At 42.6% G+C, this 14745-nt stretch overlaps 1 protein-coding gene across 2 annotated transcripts; it reads right to left on the bottom strand.

Annotated features, from left to right (window-relative positions):
* Positions 1-4672: 4672 nt before the first annotated feature.
* On the bottom strand, positions 4673-14743 carry LOC121591388 (coactosin-like protein). Of its 2 annotated transcripts, none has more exons than XM_041911842.1 (3): positions 14238-14743; positions 6732-7055; positions 4673-6630 (listed from the first exon to the last, which is right to left on the bottom strand). In XM_041911842.1, exons 1-3 carry the CDS (start codon positions 14286-14288, stop codon positions 6514-6516), a joined length of 492 nt encoding a protein of 163 aa, XP_041767776.1. In that variant the 5' UTR covers positions 14289-14743; the 3' UTR covers positions 4673-6513. The 2 variants fall into 2 exon arrangements, with proteins under 2 accessions (XP_041767776.1, XP_041767785.1); XM_041911851.1 differs by lacking the exon at positions 14238-14743 and adding an exon at positions 10132-10254.
* Between the last annotated feature and the right edge of the window lie 2 nt (positions 14744-14745).

Raw genomic sequence — 14745 nt, 5'->3', positions numbered from 1 at the left:
GAGGAGATAATTTCTTAACACGTACAAAATTTGAAAGGTAATTATTTAAGCATCCTTGGACAAATAAATCTAAGACTTTGGGAGTTGCCTTTCATCAGTTATCCGGAATTTTCACCATTATGGACGAAGACATGCCTGTAGGCATCCTAAGTTTTCGCGACAAAATTGTTAGAGTAAAGCTTTTGCATCATGTTAGTCCAGAAAAATTCGATGGAACACATGTGACGGATGTTGTACCAGTTTGCGGACTTGGGTTTTTTTTCTACCGAATTCTACCGAAATTCACATAATATTAACGCATTGACTTTTGGCGTCATTGCTTGCCATTGCGAAGTCAGTGGACGCGATTACTGCTTCCTGATATGTGTGTTAATTTTGCCATATTATTTCACTGTTTGGCTGGTTGCATCGATCTCCCTCCCCCGCTAACGCAAAAATGTAGCCACTTGTGCCTTTGTCTTCATTTTTAGCTTTTTTGGAGCCTCAAAATAAACCTGCGCTCTCCTGCGATGCTTTGATTGTTGCCTAATAGTGCCAAGATGTTGGTGATCAATACGCAGAAATGTTCTTATGCGGCGTCAGACTTCTGTACGCAGTCCATTTAAGACGCTACGGGGCGTCATTCGTTGATCGCGCACGCTTATAAGTTGGTTGGTTCACTTTTTTGGTCATCATGTTTAGAGTTCGACTGACAGAGGTGTCAAGGTAAGGTGACTGATGAGGTTTTCTGTTGTCTCATGGACTATTGATAAGTTAATTGATCTGACGTGGCATGACATCTGACTTGTCCATAAAGCATTTTTATAATTACTGAATCTATGTTTGCTTCGATAATTTTTCAGCCTTTCAGACTTTTGTATCATCCCCGGAATATATACAATATTTTTTGAGGCGTGGGAAGATGGGGTCTTCAAGAAGCGTTATTGATCCCATTTTGTTATTTTTTGACTGATCACATTTTTAGTCATCTATTGCCGATTCTCAAATGATTAAAGATTAGAATTAGTTTTTAAAGAAGGTATCATTAATTTTGAACCATACTTGGATGATATAATTACAGAAAAACAACAATAATACCTAAAATGTTTCTAAAAGATTAAAATATAATAATTTAACCGCAAAAAAACCACGTTCACCTGGCCCGCGGCACTCGATTATCTACTAAAGTTGGCCCTTCGCCTCAAAAGTTTGCCGACCGCTGGTCTATATGCATTAAAGTACATCGGAATCTATTGTAAAGGTAGTTATCATCATGAAAGGAACAATTTTTTTTAAATAAAATTGTGCTCTGATTTTTACTAAAACACGTATTCAATTCTGTCCGAAAATAGAAGCAAGATATTTTACTTTGTTTTGCAAACCAAATGTTTAGACAGTGGACTTATTCTATTATTTTTCTCGAGTCGAGTCCAGAAATTTTTCTCGATTGCTTTTTGAAATATGCTTATTGTTACAGAAGTTTGCTAGGGAAAATCCATCGAGACGGGAAACCGAAATCATAGTAGGCGTGAAATTGCCAGTCCAACTCTCTGCCTGTCCAAATACGTTAACAGAATTTGAATCTAATCAAAAAAAGATAATTGAATGTCCTAAAAGATAATCAAAAGAAATCATTTGTTTACGTAATTTCAATGAGCTATCCCTTTTTTTGCCTTTTGGTCCATCAAATTTCATTTGAATGGCGTTTAAACAATTTCCATTAATAAATTTTAACACATATCAGTACTTAATTTTTCATAATAGGACTCTGGCATATTATACTTCAAAACTGCCAAAACATCATTTTTTATCCATTTCCCGCAAAGTTTTTGATATCGAGAATGACTGGTTTGAATCGACTCTCGAATAGAAAGTATGTATACGCTTTCATGGTTACAACTCGCTTACTTAACACTTTTTATGGAAACATTGTAACCGCTAACGGAAGTGGGATAGTTTAGCTGCATAGTAAACCTGATTTCCTTAGCCCAATATTCATCTCGGCGTCGAGACACCTCGATTGCAAGAATAGAATAGGCCTGAATGATAATAAAGATGCAGTGGCAATAATAAAACAACAATATTTGAAGATAGCTGTGCCAAATGCACCCAAACCCCGTTGTCAATTTGACCGTCGTCTTGTTGATCCAGAACACAAACACTGATCCTCAGAATTGGGTGTCCGGAACTTAAAATAAGTTAAAAACACAGAAGTGTGTGTGTGAAAGTGAAGATTATTCATATAATTTCTTGGTTGTCTGAAATTCGAATAAAAACGTCCGTAATTATTACTATTTTATTAGTTAATCATCAACAGTGCATATGGCCTGTTACAATTACAAGATGAGTAACAATAAAAAAATGACATAGCAAAATCATGATTTTTATCACAGTTCACTGTGGACACGGCAGAAACTGGAGACGTTCTTTGAAGCACTGAGTTGAAATATTAAAGTCGAAGCCGAACTAAAGTGTTGAATACAGCCAACATGCGAAACATAGGGCCAGACCGACCAGCGCTGGAGCGAGGCTGAACGACCCGTACAGTCTATCTAGACTTAAGCGGTCGGGATAGTGCGTAGATATCGATGCGATGCAACAAAGGCAATGAGTCGATAGAGCCATTTAGCAGAACAGCGATAAAAGCGCACTGTGCATTGCGTCTTCTAACCTAAGGCCTAAAAGGCGGCACCGCGCAGCATACGGAGGAAGAATATTGTGATCCTGTCAGGGAAGTAGGCTTAGGTCATATCGCATGAGCTTTCGTTCAATCGCCTCAAGACGAGCAATTGAAGAAGCAGTAGTCGGGCACCAGACTACGTACGAATATTCCAGAACTGAACGAACGATACTATTGTAGACAGCCTTAATGCACATCTTCTTCTTCTTCTTCTTTGGCACAACAACCGCTGTCGGTCAAGGCCTGCCAGTGCCACCAAATGAAGAGAGCTTGGCTTTCAGTGACTTATTGTTACCATAGCAGGATAGTCAGTCCTACATATGGGGGCACGGTCTATTCGGAACTTGAAAACATGACGGGCATGTTGTTACGTGCCTTAATGCACATAGGATTGCGAAATTCATCAGTTGCCCGGATAACCACGCCTTGGTTTCCTCTGGCAACAATGTCATCGATATGTTGTTTAAAATTCAAATTTGAGTCTAAAAGGCGCTCAGGTCTTTGGCATAATTTTTCGATTAACTGCAGTGCCGTCTATGACGTAGGGACCAGTGATTGGGCTCCTACATCGACAAAAAGATAGACAGAAGCATTTCTAGATGATAGTAATAATATGTAATATAAAACATGAAGAATATCGAAACTGCCTAGAATATGAAAGAAAATATCACTAAATTTCGGCCGATTAAATTTGAAATAGTAAGAAAATAATCCATGCCAAAAATATCCTAATTATTATTGTCTTCAATTCGAAGCAAAACAGTACGATTTAATATGTTCCAAACTATAATCAAACAATATTATTTGATCCATTAAGCTACTCTAATGATATGCGTGGTTTTTTTGACCTCTGATATCAGGCGTTTTGTTTTATGGTGAAATCACTGTAAGACATAATCTCTGCAATATAAATTGTATCTTTAAGATGGACATTTTCAAGAGTCTCTTCATATGCCATACATTTTTGTCTCTCTAAAATGCATTCTCTAAGCAGCATATGCAATTTGCCTGTCCAGATTCGCTTAGGTCTGCGGTTGGCAAACTTAACGTAAACAATGTAACCCAATTTTTGTTAACATAGGGAAAATAATGTGTGAAATTTCAATGAGATATATGAACTGTTAAGAGCCTCACATTGCCGATCGCTGTCTCAGGTAAATTTACAAATATATGTTTTTAGTGGTCAAAGCAGGCCATGTTTTCACAGTTGCTGTGTTGGATATTCCACAGCAAAACATTGTTTTTCCCCCCAACATAAATATCGCTCTAAGCCAGAGGTATCCAAACTACGACCCTCGAGAGCTTGTAATACTGACTGATAAGTAATAGCATTGAAGACTTCATAAGGGTTAAAATAATTAGATTTTTTTCTCCAATTTTTACAAACCAAAATTGAACTTCACCCATCAGCTAAAGGTAACTTCAAAATGGCTCTCAACAGTATTATTTTTACTAGGCAATGTGAAGAGATCCCTGCCCTAAACTGCAGGTCCCTTGAAGAGTTACCTTAGACTTAGACTATAATTTGTAAAAATTATCTAATTTCTGTAATGATTACGCAAGGTTTAGTAATAAATCAGGGCATGAGAACATCTTTCAAATATAAGGTCAGTCAATTCCTTCACTCTTCGTAAAAAAAGTTTTATCCGTTCAAAGTCGTTAGAACTTTCAGAGCCTTTTTCTTCCATATGGCGTAACGTCATACGCGGACATTCCGGCATATATAGGCTTTCGAGACTAAATGCATTGCCACTCAGCCGGATATTGTCAATCCATGCAACGGGAGGACGGTCCCCGGATGACGGACATGTTATTGAGTCGTTCGAGTTGACGACTATACCACGGGACTGCCTCAACCTACCCAACACTCAGAACCTAAGCATGATAAAATCTATCATTTATCATATAATTCGAATGCAACGACTACTTACCGTGCAATGGGCAGAATTGTGTCGAATTTTTCAAAGAGTAAGACAGACATAATATGTACAAAAAACACTTCAAACACTACTGTTTTACTGTCATACACATTTATTCTAATCCTTTGACTGCCAGTAATTATATTGGCATTACATTACGGTGTTACCAGTTTTTTTCCGCCGTGTCACACTTGCTTGAGGCATGTTTATTATCCGATTGTTCTTGTTTCTGTATCCACTCACAATTTAACCTTACGGCACCCATTGGTGCAAAAAAAACGTTCACGATGCAACAACAGCACACACATACACGCTGCCTTTAAAGTTGAGAGCATGTTCATTATTTGAGTAGATTTAGATGAATTTTGATGAATTTATAATGGGCGCGTAGAATGATGCTTAATTTAAAACAAACAAACGAAAGAAAAACATAATGAAACAAAAGAATTTTTAAATCGCCTATCGTTGCTGTTGGTTTATCACAATTCCAAAATAATTGTTTTCCGAAAATTTCCACACCGTTTATGAGTGAATCGAATAATACAGTTTTTTTGTTAGGGGTTCTCATAATTTAGGGACACTTGCTTGACTCTTTCTTAAAGGGGAAGGTGGACTTTATGTGGCGGGCAGTTGACTCTACGGCATCCTTTTTGGACATGCTCGTTTGGAATCGTTTGGGAATTGCCATTTGTGCCTGTCCAAAGTAGGTGCTGCACTAGAGTCCAAATTCCATCTCGCACAAAGTTCACTTCCAGCGAGCCCAGTTCAGCTCCTGAACCCCCCCAGGAAGACCATAGAACCGCTCACATGCAGCATGTCGCTTCTTTGCAAACACCAACGCATGTGCAAACTTAGCTTCATCGGGACGCTTTTCTATCACCCTTCTTTCCCTTTCTTACATTTATCTAATTGTGCGTGCGACAATTTAGTGATATTTTAATATACAATTTTCGTTGTATACGCTATCCACTGTAGCCATTCGACACATATGTGTATGTATATGTGTGTGTGTTTTTTTTTCTGTCGTAACCCCTTAAGTAAGATAGAAGTTTGCTAGCAAAAAGAGGGAACCGCTGTTTGCCCACCCTGTCGCACTTAGCCAATTGATTATACTAATACATATACTGGCAACTGTTGCCGTTTACGAAACGTGATTTGTGGGTAGTTTGAGCGCCAATTGATAAGCATTAAGGCACTGTTATTTAAATAAAACCATGAGCAATATACTTTTTGTGATCTTTACCCGTGGCAGACATGGAAATGAGGTGTGGGGTGAGTGCAAACTATTAGAAGCATTATGCCGTTCGCAATAAACACGAAAAACAAATACACAGCAGTAAGTATGAAACCTGGATACGTCACGGAGTAAAACCCTCATGTTATCAATGGCTCCGGAACAACAAAAAAAAACACGAGACGATACCAATTCCGATGTCCTATTGGCGATAGCGAGAGGATGAGCTAAAATTGATTGCACAAATAACAAATGTTTGATTAAGTTATCGCTTTCCCCACCTTCTAATACAAATTAATCAGTCAAAATGGACAAATGTAAACGAACGAATGAGCAGAAAGTTTATAGTAAAAATCATGCATGTGTGTCACTCAATTCTTGACTCGTGAATTTTAGCGAGTGACACCGTTAATAGATTGAATTTTACGATTTTACCTCATTTCGATAAAAAAAAGATCAAAAAAATTTAAACGAATTTGTGCCTTTGCGAAACACAATACCACGGACTGCTGTCTTGAATGTTACCGTAACGCGATCACATTTCATCTCCAAACACGGTTGGCGGGTTGCGTGAGTCTGTCGAAGGGCCAAACCCGGCGGCAGCCGGCTCTGGTACCGGCTCACGTTCTATTGCGATATGTTAAGGAGCCCGCCGAACATCTCCTTGCTTCTCCTTTTTTTTTACGACCGTCTGGGTAGTGTTACAGCTCCCGCACGCCAGTGCCGTAGTTAGCGCCGCCAGCTTTGTTCAGATGCGCCTTGAACATTTCCAAATCGAGATCGACGCTCGTTTCCACCTGCAGCTCGACGGCAAAGTTCTAAAAGCGGAACACAGAAAAGGGGAAAGGGTGTAGCAAGCAGAACGGTTTTTTTTTTATTTTGCTCCCACCCCGTCCCGGGTGCAACCTCCCCCACTTACGTTGATCACATCCTTGATGATCGATTTGTCGGTGGACATTTTGGCGCGCTGCATCACACCAACCTCCGGCCCGATCCAGGTGAGGAACAGGAACTTGCTGCGCTTCGACATCTCGTCCCCCATCTGTATCCGGATGTAGCCGAACGCCCGCTCGTCGTCGTTAAACTGGGCGCAGAACTCCTGGAAACCCTGCCCCTTGGCCGAGCATACGATTTTCAGCCCGTCAAACTTGAACACGGCCCACTCGTGGTCGCTCATATTGGAGCGTACGTCCTCGTACGCCTCGCGAATTGCATCCTTATCTAGCGAGGTGGGCAATGCCATCTAAAAAAAACAGGAAAGAAAGATAAAGCGGAAAAGAGATTGAGCAATATGTTGGCTGTTATCGCTGCAACACTGCGGCCGATGATATCAATGCCCTTATAAGGTTGTACCATTGTCGGGGGCTTAGCTCCGTCATTGCTACATTACTTCTTTTGTGGTTTCGTAATACAGGGGTTTTTACTTGATTTCGCAAGCGTGGCAACGCTGAACGCAACTGCAGTATTTGACACCACAAGCGCATCAGTTATTTTCGGAACGTCATCACGCTTAAGACAACCATCGGCACTTGAAATCGCAAGCGCGGTACACAATATCGCAAAGGGGGTTTGCGGCTTGAAGCAATCATTTAACCAACGCCTATAAACGTTTTTAAAGTAATGCACACGCACGAAAAATGAAACTACAGCGTTGGGTAAAGTATTCGTCCATTTGTGATTGTGAATTTACTTTGGATTTTTTCTCCAAAATCTTTGAAAAAACTTGTAAATTATCAAATCTGAATCCGTTCAGACACATGGAGTTGAATACTTGCTTGAACCCGCAACACTGGAATTGTGATATTATGTACCGCGCCTGCGATATCAAGTGCGAAAGTTGTCTTAACCATGACAACATGCTAAAAACAACTGATGCGCTTGTCCCGTCAAATGCTGCAGTTGCGTTCAACGTTGCTACGCTTGCGAAATCAAATAAAAAATGTAATGGATATTATACAGGGTTTTCCAAGTCAAGCAAAGTTTGAATTTAAAAGTATTAATCAGTTTAAAAATGTTTTTCAACAGCTGCCAAACAGTGCGTTTGCTTCAAAATGAAACTTTAGTTCCAACACATGATTTTCAACACATAAGAAAGTGCTGTCAAACCCAATCCAGCTTCATGCGTGTTGAAAATCATGCTTATGAAATTAAAAAAATATATTTTGATGGAAATGAAATGTCAGATGGATGTGGATCAACATCTTGCTCGCGGTGAATAACAATGGTTAAATTTGAAAGTGACTTGGACAACCCTGTAAGACATTTATTCATTCCAGAATTGTAACACGAAATTAAGTTGCCATGTTAAAGCACTCAAATAAAGCCAGTTAAAATAGAATTCGATAAAATCGGCATTCATCGCTTAAATAACACACTACATTAGTCATTTATTTATGATCTCAGAAAACAGCCCAGTTTGCCACGCATCGGTTTGCTGATAGTGGTTTGCTCGATAGGGAATCATGGCCATGAGTCATGGGACCGCAAATACAACTACGATTGGAACAGCAGTTTGCCGCTGGCTGAGTCATCATCTTGGCCGCATTCCTTCAGCCCCCGGGGCTCAATAATTTCTGTTTTATTTCGTCCCAAAATCATCACCATGCAAAAGTGCAAAGAATAAACGGTGGCTTGCACGGTGTGTTGCAAGAAAACAGCGCATGCACAATAAACACATTCGACGCCTTTTTCCCGGCCCGGCATCGTCGTCAGTGGCGTGTCCGCGGCACATCGTGCCGATACAAAATTCGCGTCATCGCACCGCCAAGCTACCGGCGACAGATGGTGCCTCCTACCGAAAATTTGTTTGATGCCTTTGCCTTTGCTTTAAGGTATTTTTGCTTTCCCAACACAGCCGAATCAACTGTGAATGCCGGAGGGGGTGGCGAGGAGCCAATGCTGTGCTCCCACCCCCTCGGCATGAGCCGCACACAGAAATCTTTATCGTGCGTTTCGCGTTTTCGCCGCGTGTATGACTCAGTGCGCAGTCACTAACACAGCCGCATGACGAGTGCATTCCTGGCTGCGGTTTTATGACACACAAGTGTGCTGCTTGCATTAGCGCTGGTTGTTGATGCATCTTCGCTCCGGCTGAACTGAGCGGTCTTGGCGTTGTGTTGCCATTTCTTTCCCCCTCAGCCCGCTCCAAGTCACACCAAGTTGCATGGGTTTTTTTTCTTCTCTCTCCTGGAAAATGCTTCAAGACACTGTCAAAATAATGCATTTTTATTGCTGGTGTTGTGTGTGCTCCGGGTGCAATAAAAGTAACACTTCATCGACACTCTGGCGCTGGCTAAGAGCTGCCTCTCCATCGGCTCCATGAAACGATGACCATTTAAGGCGTTGGTGCAACTCGGCTCGCCAACACACACACACATACACACACACACTCATCGCTCAAAGGCTGTCCAAATAATGTTTCGTCTATGTCCCCCCGCTCTGGCTTGCATTTTATTTTCACCCTTATTTTAATCTCCCGTTTAACTGTATCTCCTCCTCCTTCACTGTGCGTGAAAGTAACCTGACGAAGGTTTGCTTCTTCTTGAAATCGCTTCGTGCTTCGTAGCACCCGCCGAGCGCGCTGGTGATATGTGAGTTGACCATTTTTGTCTTCCCTCCAATGCATCCAACGCGGCCAGAGATTGTCCGGTTCGTTGCTGTTTTTTGTTTTGTGTGTCAGGGCCACCATCTACCGACGCGGGCTTGCGCTGCCGTTTTGGACTGTGTGTACCCCGCTCCATACACATACACACGCAGCCAGACAGACACACACCTACAGCACAAAAGACTCCACCAGCCTTGACCCTCTGAGTTTGTCAGCCGCACGCGGGTTGGCGGGCTGTATGCTAGCCCCAGACACTAATGGCCCGTCTATTGGTGACGCATCCATACAAACAATCGGCAGCAAAAAACCATGTCTTGATTTGAGCTAAGAAATATAAAAATTGCACTCGTGATTCATCAACACCCTCCTGCGGGAACACACAAGACCGGGTTTTTTTTCTTTTCTTTCTATAAATACCACTCGCAATCGCTAAATTTTGTCCAAAAATTGTTTCGATACACACGCAAAACCTCGGCACGGATGGTGTGATTTCACCATTACAAAAAAAAAACCCTCGGGAGCGAGCCAACAGATTTTTGCCCCCGGCTTTTTTTTACACCCGGTCGTCCGCGCAAAAGCGCAGCAAAACCCGCGCGCGAGTTCAGTAAGAAAAGCACACACACACACACACACACACACACACGAAAAAAGTACCGCATTTGGGCAATCGTCCAATGTGCTGCGCTCAGGGGTAGGTAGTAAAAATATTACTCACTGGTCCGGAGAGTCTTGCGGAACGTGCTTTCCTTGAGAGGTTGTGGCTTTCTTCTCCTCCCGCCGGAAGGTTATTGGCGCGGGCCACCAACCAGAAGCAGCAGCGGAAGTCGGCTCAGGGAATGGACGATAACATATAAAGATCGATTGATTAAATCCGTAAAGCGCTCAAGCCTGACCCCTGCCGGGCTGTATAAAAGATCCGTTGTGCGCAGAGTTCCTTCACTCGCTCTCTTCTCTAACGCGCGATGTAGTTTTAAGTTTAGCTGATTTAATTATCCCACAATGTAAGTGGTTCGTAACGCACCAACTAGCGCAACACATTCGGTAAAATATTGACCTTAACCGCAAAGACCCTCTTCCCCCCCCCCCCCCCCCCCCAAAAAGCTACGGTTGGGTGAAAATAAAGCCAAGAACATCCGCCGTACAAAAAAAAATACTTCAAAATTGTTTGTAAAGCAACAAGGTTTGAAATGTTGTTTTCTTCTATGACATAACTGCACCGATGCGCTGGCTAATAATTAGCGGCAAAAGTTTGGAGTTGATGTTAGGCCCAGTGATGCAAAATGTCATGAGCTTCACGATATGTTCACCAGCGAAAACAATGAACATATTCGTGGTAGCTTGATGCTCATTGCCGATACTTAATGAAAGTACGTCATGACATGCCGTACGCGACATGTGAATGCTTGAGTCCAACGCGATACTCTGACTGACAAGCTTACCTTAATGCCGGCGCAAGCATGATCATGATTTTTTTTCTGATCAGAGCTGCCAAATGCCACTGTTTCAGTCACCAAGACACAGGACTGAAACGAAGCTTAAATCAGCTCACGTACACAACTGAGATGTTCAGAGGTAAGACTCAAGCAGTTCACATGGTTGATGACATTTTGTTTAACATTCAACTCTTCATCACTCACTCGGTCATGACATTTTCTGTCTGTGATAATCATGACATTTTTGGAATATACTTGGCGTGTGGTCCCAAGGAGCAACATGAGCAAGCTTTCTCGCTCTGTTTGACCCGACAGCATACCTCCGATGACTATCGTGATTATCACCGACAGAAAATGTCGCGACCATGTGACTGACCAAGAGTTGGTTGCACACAATGTCACCAAGCATGTGATTGTCACATCAACTGTTTGAGCCTCACCGTTGATCATCACAGTAGAGCTCGTGCCGCTGATATGATTTTGTCATGACTATGTCAGTGACATTTCGCAGAACTGATCACAGTAAAAAAAAGTCAAGACAAAGTGACTGACTGAAACGATAGTCACAAAAATGTCACAAAGCATGCATTGATCACACCAATCGTGTTGAGTATATCACCTCTGATCATCCCAATTAAGTAAGTGAAGCAGATATGGATTTTATTTCAGACACAATTGTTGTATGACATTGACAGTGACATTCTGCAGCACTGGTTGGGCTAATCAATTAGTGCACCGAGCGTGTGTTGCTGTCTTGCGACTGGTTCCACGCGAAATATCTGCGCGAGAGTGATTAAATTGTACAGTGAAATGAAAATAAACAATTAAACGCACACATTCCTCAAACAACGACGTCCCTCGGAGGCAAACAACAGCAAAAGCAACAAAAAAAAACCGTGCAGCAAATTTCCAGCTTTCCCGCTGCACTCACACACACGCGCGTGAGTGCATGTGTTTTCAATTCGCAATTTTAAGCGTTTTTGTGTTGTTGTTGCGTTTTTTTGTATATTCGGTTTCTTTTCCTTTTTTCCCCTTTTTTAGGTGTGTTTCCCTTTTTCTTTCTATTTTCTCGTCGTTTCGCTTAGCTTGTGCTCTATATTTTCCGAAGCACAGTTAACCCTATCCTTTTGCTCACCCATCGTTCCCACATCGGGTGGAGTTTCCAAAATCTCTTTACATTTCGGAACGAAACCAACCAAATAAAAAAAAAACATGAACCCTTCTCCTACTGCTGTGAGTGACGGGAAAGAGAAATTAGGAGTGGAGAGGAGGGAGGGGCGAATTCAGTAAAAGGTGAAATTATCCTCCACACCCTCGATGTACAGCAAACAGCCACGCGATCGCACCAAAGCACACACACACTTGGGGATGGGATGCAGCGGCAGCTTTCGGACCGAAAGCAATGAAATTAGGAGAAGTGGCAGGGGGGGTGAAGGCGTGGGCGTGCTATCGCTGCTATGTTTGTGTTATTTTATCCCCCATTTCAAGCAAGCCATTGGCCCCAATTAGGCATCTAAAATGGAACGGAACGAAGAAAAAAAATCCCCCCACCCGGCCGGCCGGTCCCGCCGCTCGCCAACATTGGAAGCCAAAAGATGCTACTTCCCAAAACGGGACTCCTCATCTTCTTCGTGTTGATGGTTACACACACACACGGCATGCTTAAAATTCAGCATATTTATTTTTTTTCTCGGGAAAACCCTTTGCATTTCGATTACACACACAAACCCGTGTTCGGCACACACGTGGGTGTTGTATGGATTAAATGAATTATTTTGAACCCCGTATATACCCCTTTTTATCGTTTGGGAGGCTTCGAATATTTTTTTTCTCTACGCAACGTGTTATGACGTCATTATGTACCTTCGCTGGTGCAGTTTTTCAATCAGTGCATGCGGCACAGGAAACTGTTTTCATCCTTTTGTGAATGGTCCTCTCAAAGCTAAGTAGTTTATAGTTGTGGGACACTTCCTTGACTCTTTCGTATTGGAAGTGAACTTCATATGTTGGTAATTGGGCTCCATGGCACGCTTTTTGTATAGGCCTCTTGATCATTCCTATTGGATTCGTCAAACAAGGGTGCTATAGAGTCCAATTCCCATTACATTAAGTTCATTTCCTGTAAGAAAGTCAATAAAATGTCCCACAGCTATGAGTACTCTTGGAAAACTCTGTAATGCCACACAGATGAAGCAATTTTTATTTTCTTTTTCTTGTTCAAATCAAAATTTGTTTCTAAGAAAGCAGCAACCATCGTGTTTGTTTGTACGTTTTTCGCCATCGATGTGCCAGCTACACCCAAACAAAGGTGAAAGATTTTAAGGATACCATTTTTCTCCAGTTTCATGTTCTATTTTCCCGAAATCTCATACCCCAAAAAATTGCATCCATTCTGTACCGTAGCCCAAACCGAACCGAAATTGCATTGCATAACTGTAAGCAACACGTGTCAGTGTCAGTGATTTCGTTAATTTTCGTTTTTCTTCTTCATCTTCTTCTTCTTCTTCTTGTTCTTGTTAATCACTACAGTTACAGAAACTGGTCGAAGGCGTTCCAAAAAGCGGGATAAATGTGGAACAAACCAGAGGAAACCATCATTTACCCGTACATATTGGTAAAACAGGTCGTTCGCACCCGAACAAGTCCCGGGGGCGCGAGGGGGTGGCGGTTGGCGATGCATCTGGGGCTTGCTGGTGGTTTCGCTGGGCACACTGTTGTTGAAGAACCCGTTTTCTTCGGCGATGGCTTTTTACCTTTTTTTTAAGCCGCCAAGCCCTGCGGGCATTTCGCGGGGCCACACACACACACACACACACGCGGCGTTGCACCGTCCGTGTCCCGGTGGTGTGTGTGTTTTTGAACGGTCTTTCGAATGTGCACCTGCTTTCAACGGATTTTGTTGTTGTGTGTGATACTTGTGATACTTTGCAGGCGCGTGACGAGTGATTTCAATGATTTGCAAATTCAGTTCAAATAAATAGCACGAAAGTGGCACCCTGCAGCAGCACTTTCTCCGTGATTTATTTGGACTGTTTGAAAAAAAACCCAAGGCGCCGTTGGGGGATGAAGTGGATTTATCGTTGAGATTTGCATGAACGGACAGCGGCTCGGCGGTCTATTGGAGAGACGATCCGGGCTACCCACTTGGCTACAAGACAATTCGTCCATTCGGCAATTGTCGTTCACCCCCCCGCCCAACCCAAGAACTTTGAGTGTGTGTGTGTGTGAGGCGCGACCATATCCGGTAAGAATGAGAGAAGCGGAGGCGCCCGTATAGCAAACCGGCATTGACCCGCGGAACGTAGGTCGTAACGCGCCCCAAGAAGAAGAAGAAGAAGAAGAAAAGAACACTTGCCAAGAAACACACACACACACACTTGTGACTTACCTTGCGAGGCTTGCTCTCGGCCATTTGCTCTACTTCAACCGAGTCGGACATCCTGCTGATGCGGTGGAGATGCTGTTTGAGCAAACGTTTGATAGTGGGTTTTCCAAGGGTGCGGGTGTGTGTGTGTGTGCGTGTTTGTGCTGATAATTGAGCCACGCAACTCTGCTTGACCTTTTTTCCTCAGTTGACAAAGCCGTGGGCCGCTGTAAAACCTTTCGCCGGATTCAATTTACTCAAACTAGCACCAGTGCTTCCCTACGTTCTTCGTCTTCAGCATCAATAATGCACAAGGACACACTCAATACAACAACAACAACAAAAAAACAACACACGCACACACAAGACGAACAATGCTTGAACACCGCACACGGGAGGATAATGCAACGCGACGGTTTGCCGGCGAGCGAGCTTCACACGGTTTGCAGGGCAACGAATTCCAGCCAAGACTGAGATGGTTTAAGCGTGCGCAATAATTGTACAAACATTTTTACACGTGCAGTGTGTGCGG

The sequence above is a fragment of the Anopheles merus genome, chromosome X (genome assembly GCF_017562075.2).
Source record: "Anopheles merus strain MAF chromosome X, AmerM5.1, whole genome shotgun sequence".
Lineage (NCBI taxonomy): Eukaryota > Metazoa > Arthropoda > Insecta > Diptera > Culicidae > Anopheles > Anopheles merus.
Note: the sequence above shows the minus strand (reverse complement) of the source record. Positions and strands in the feature narration are given on the sequence as shown.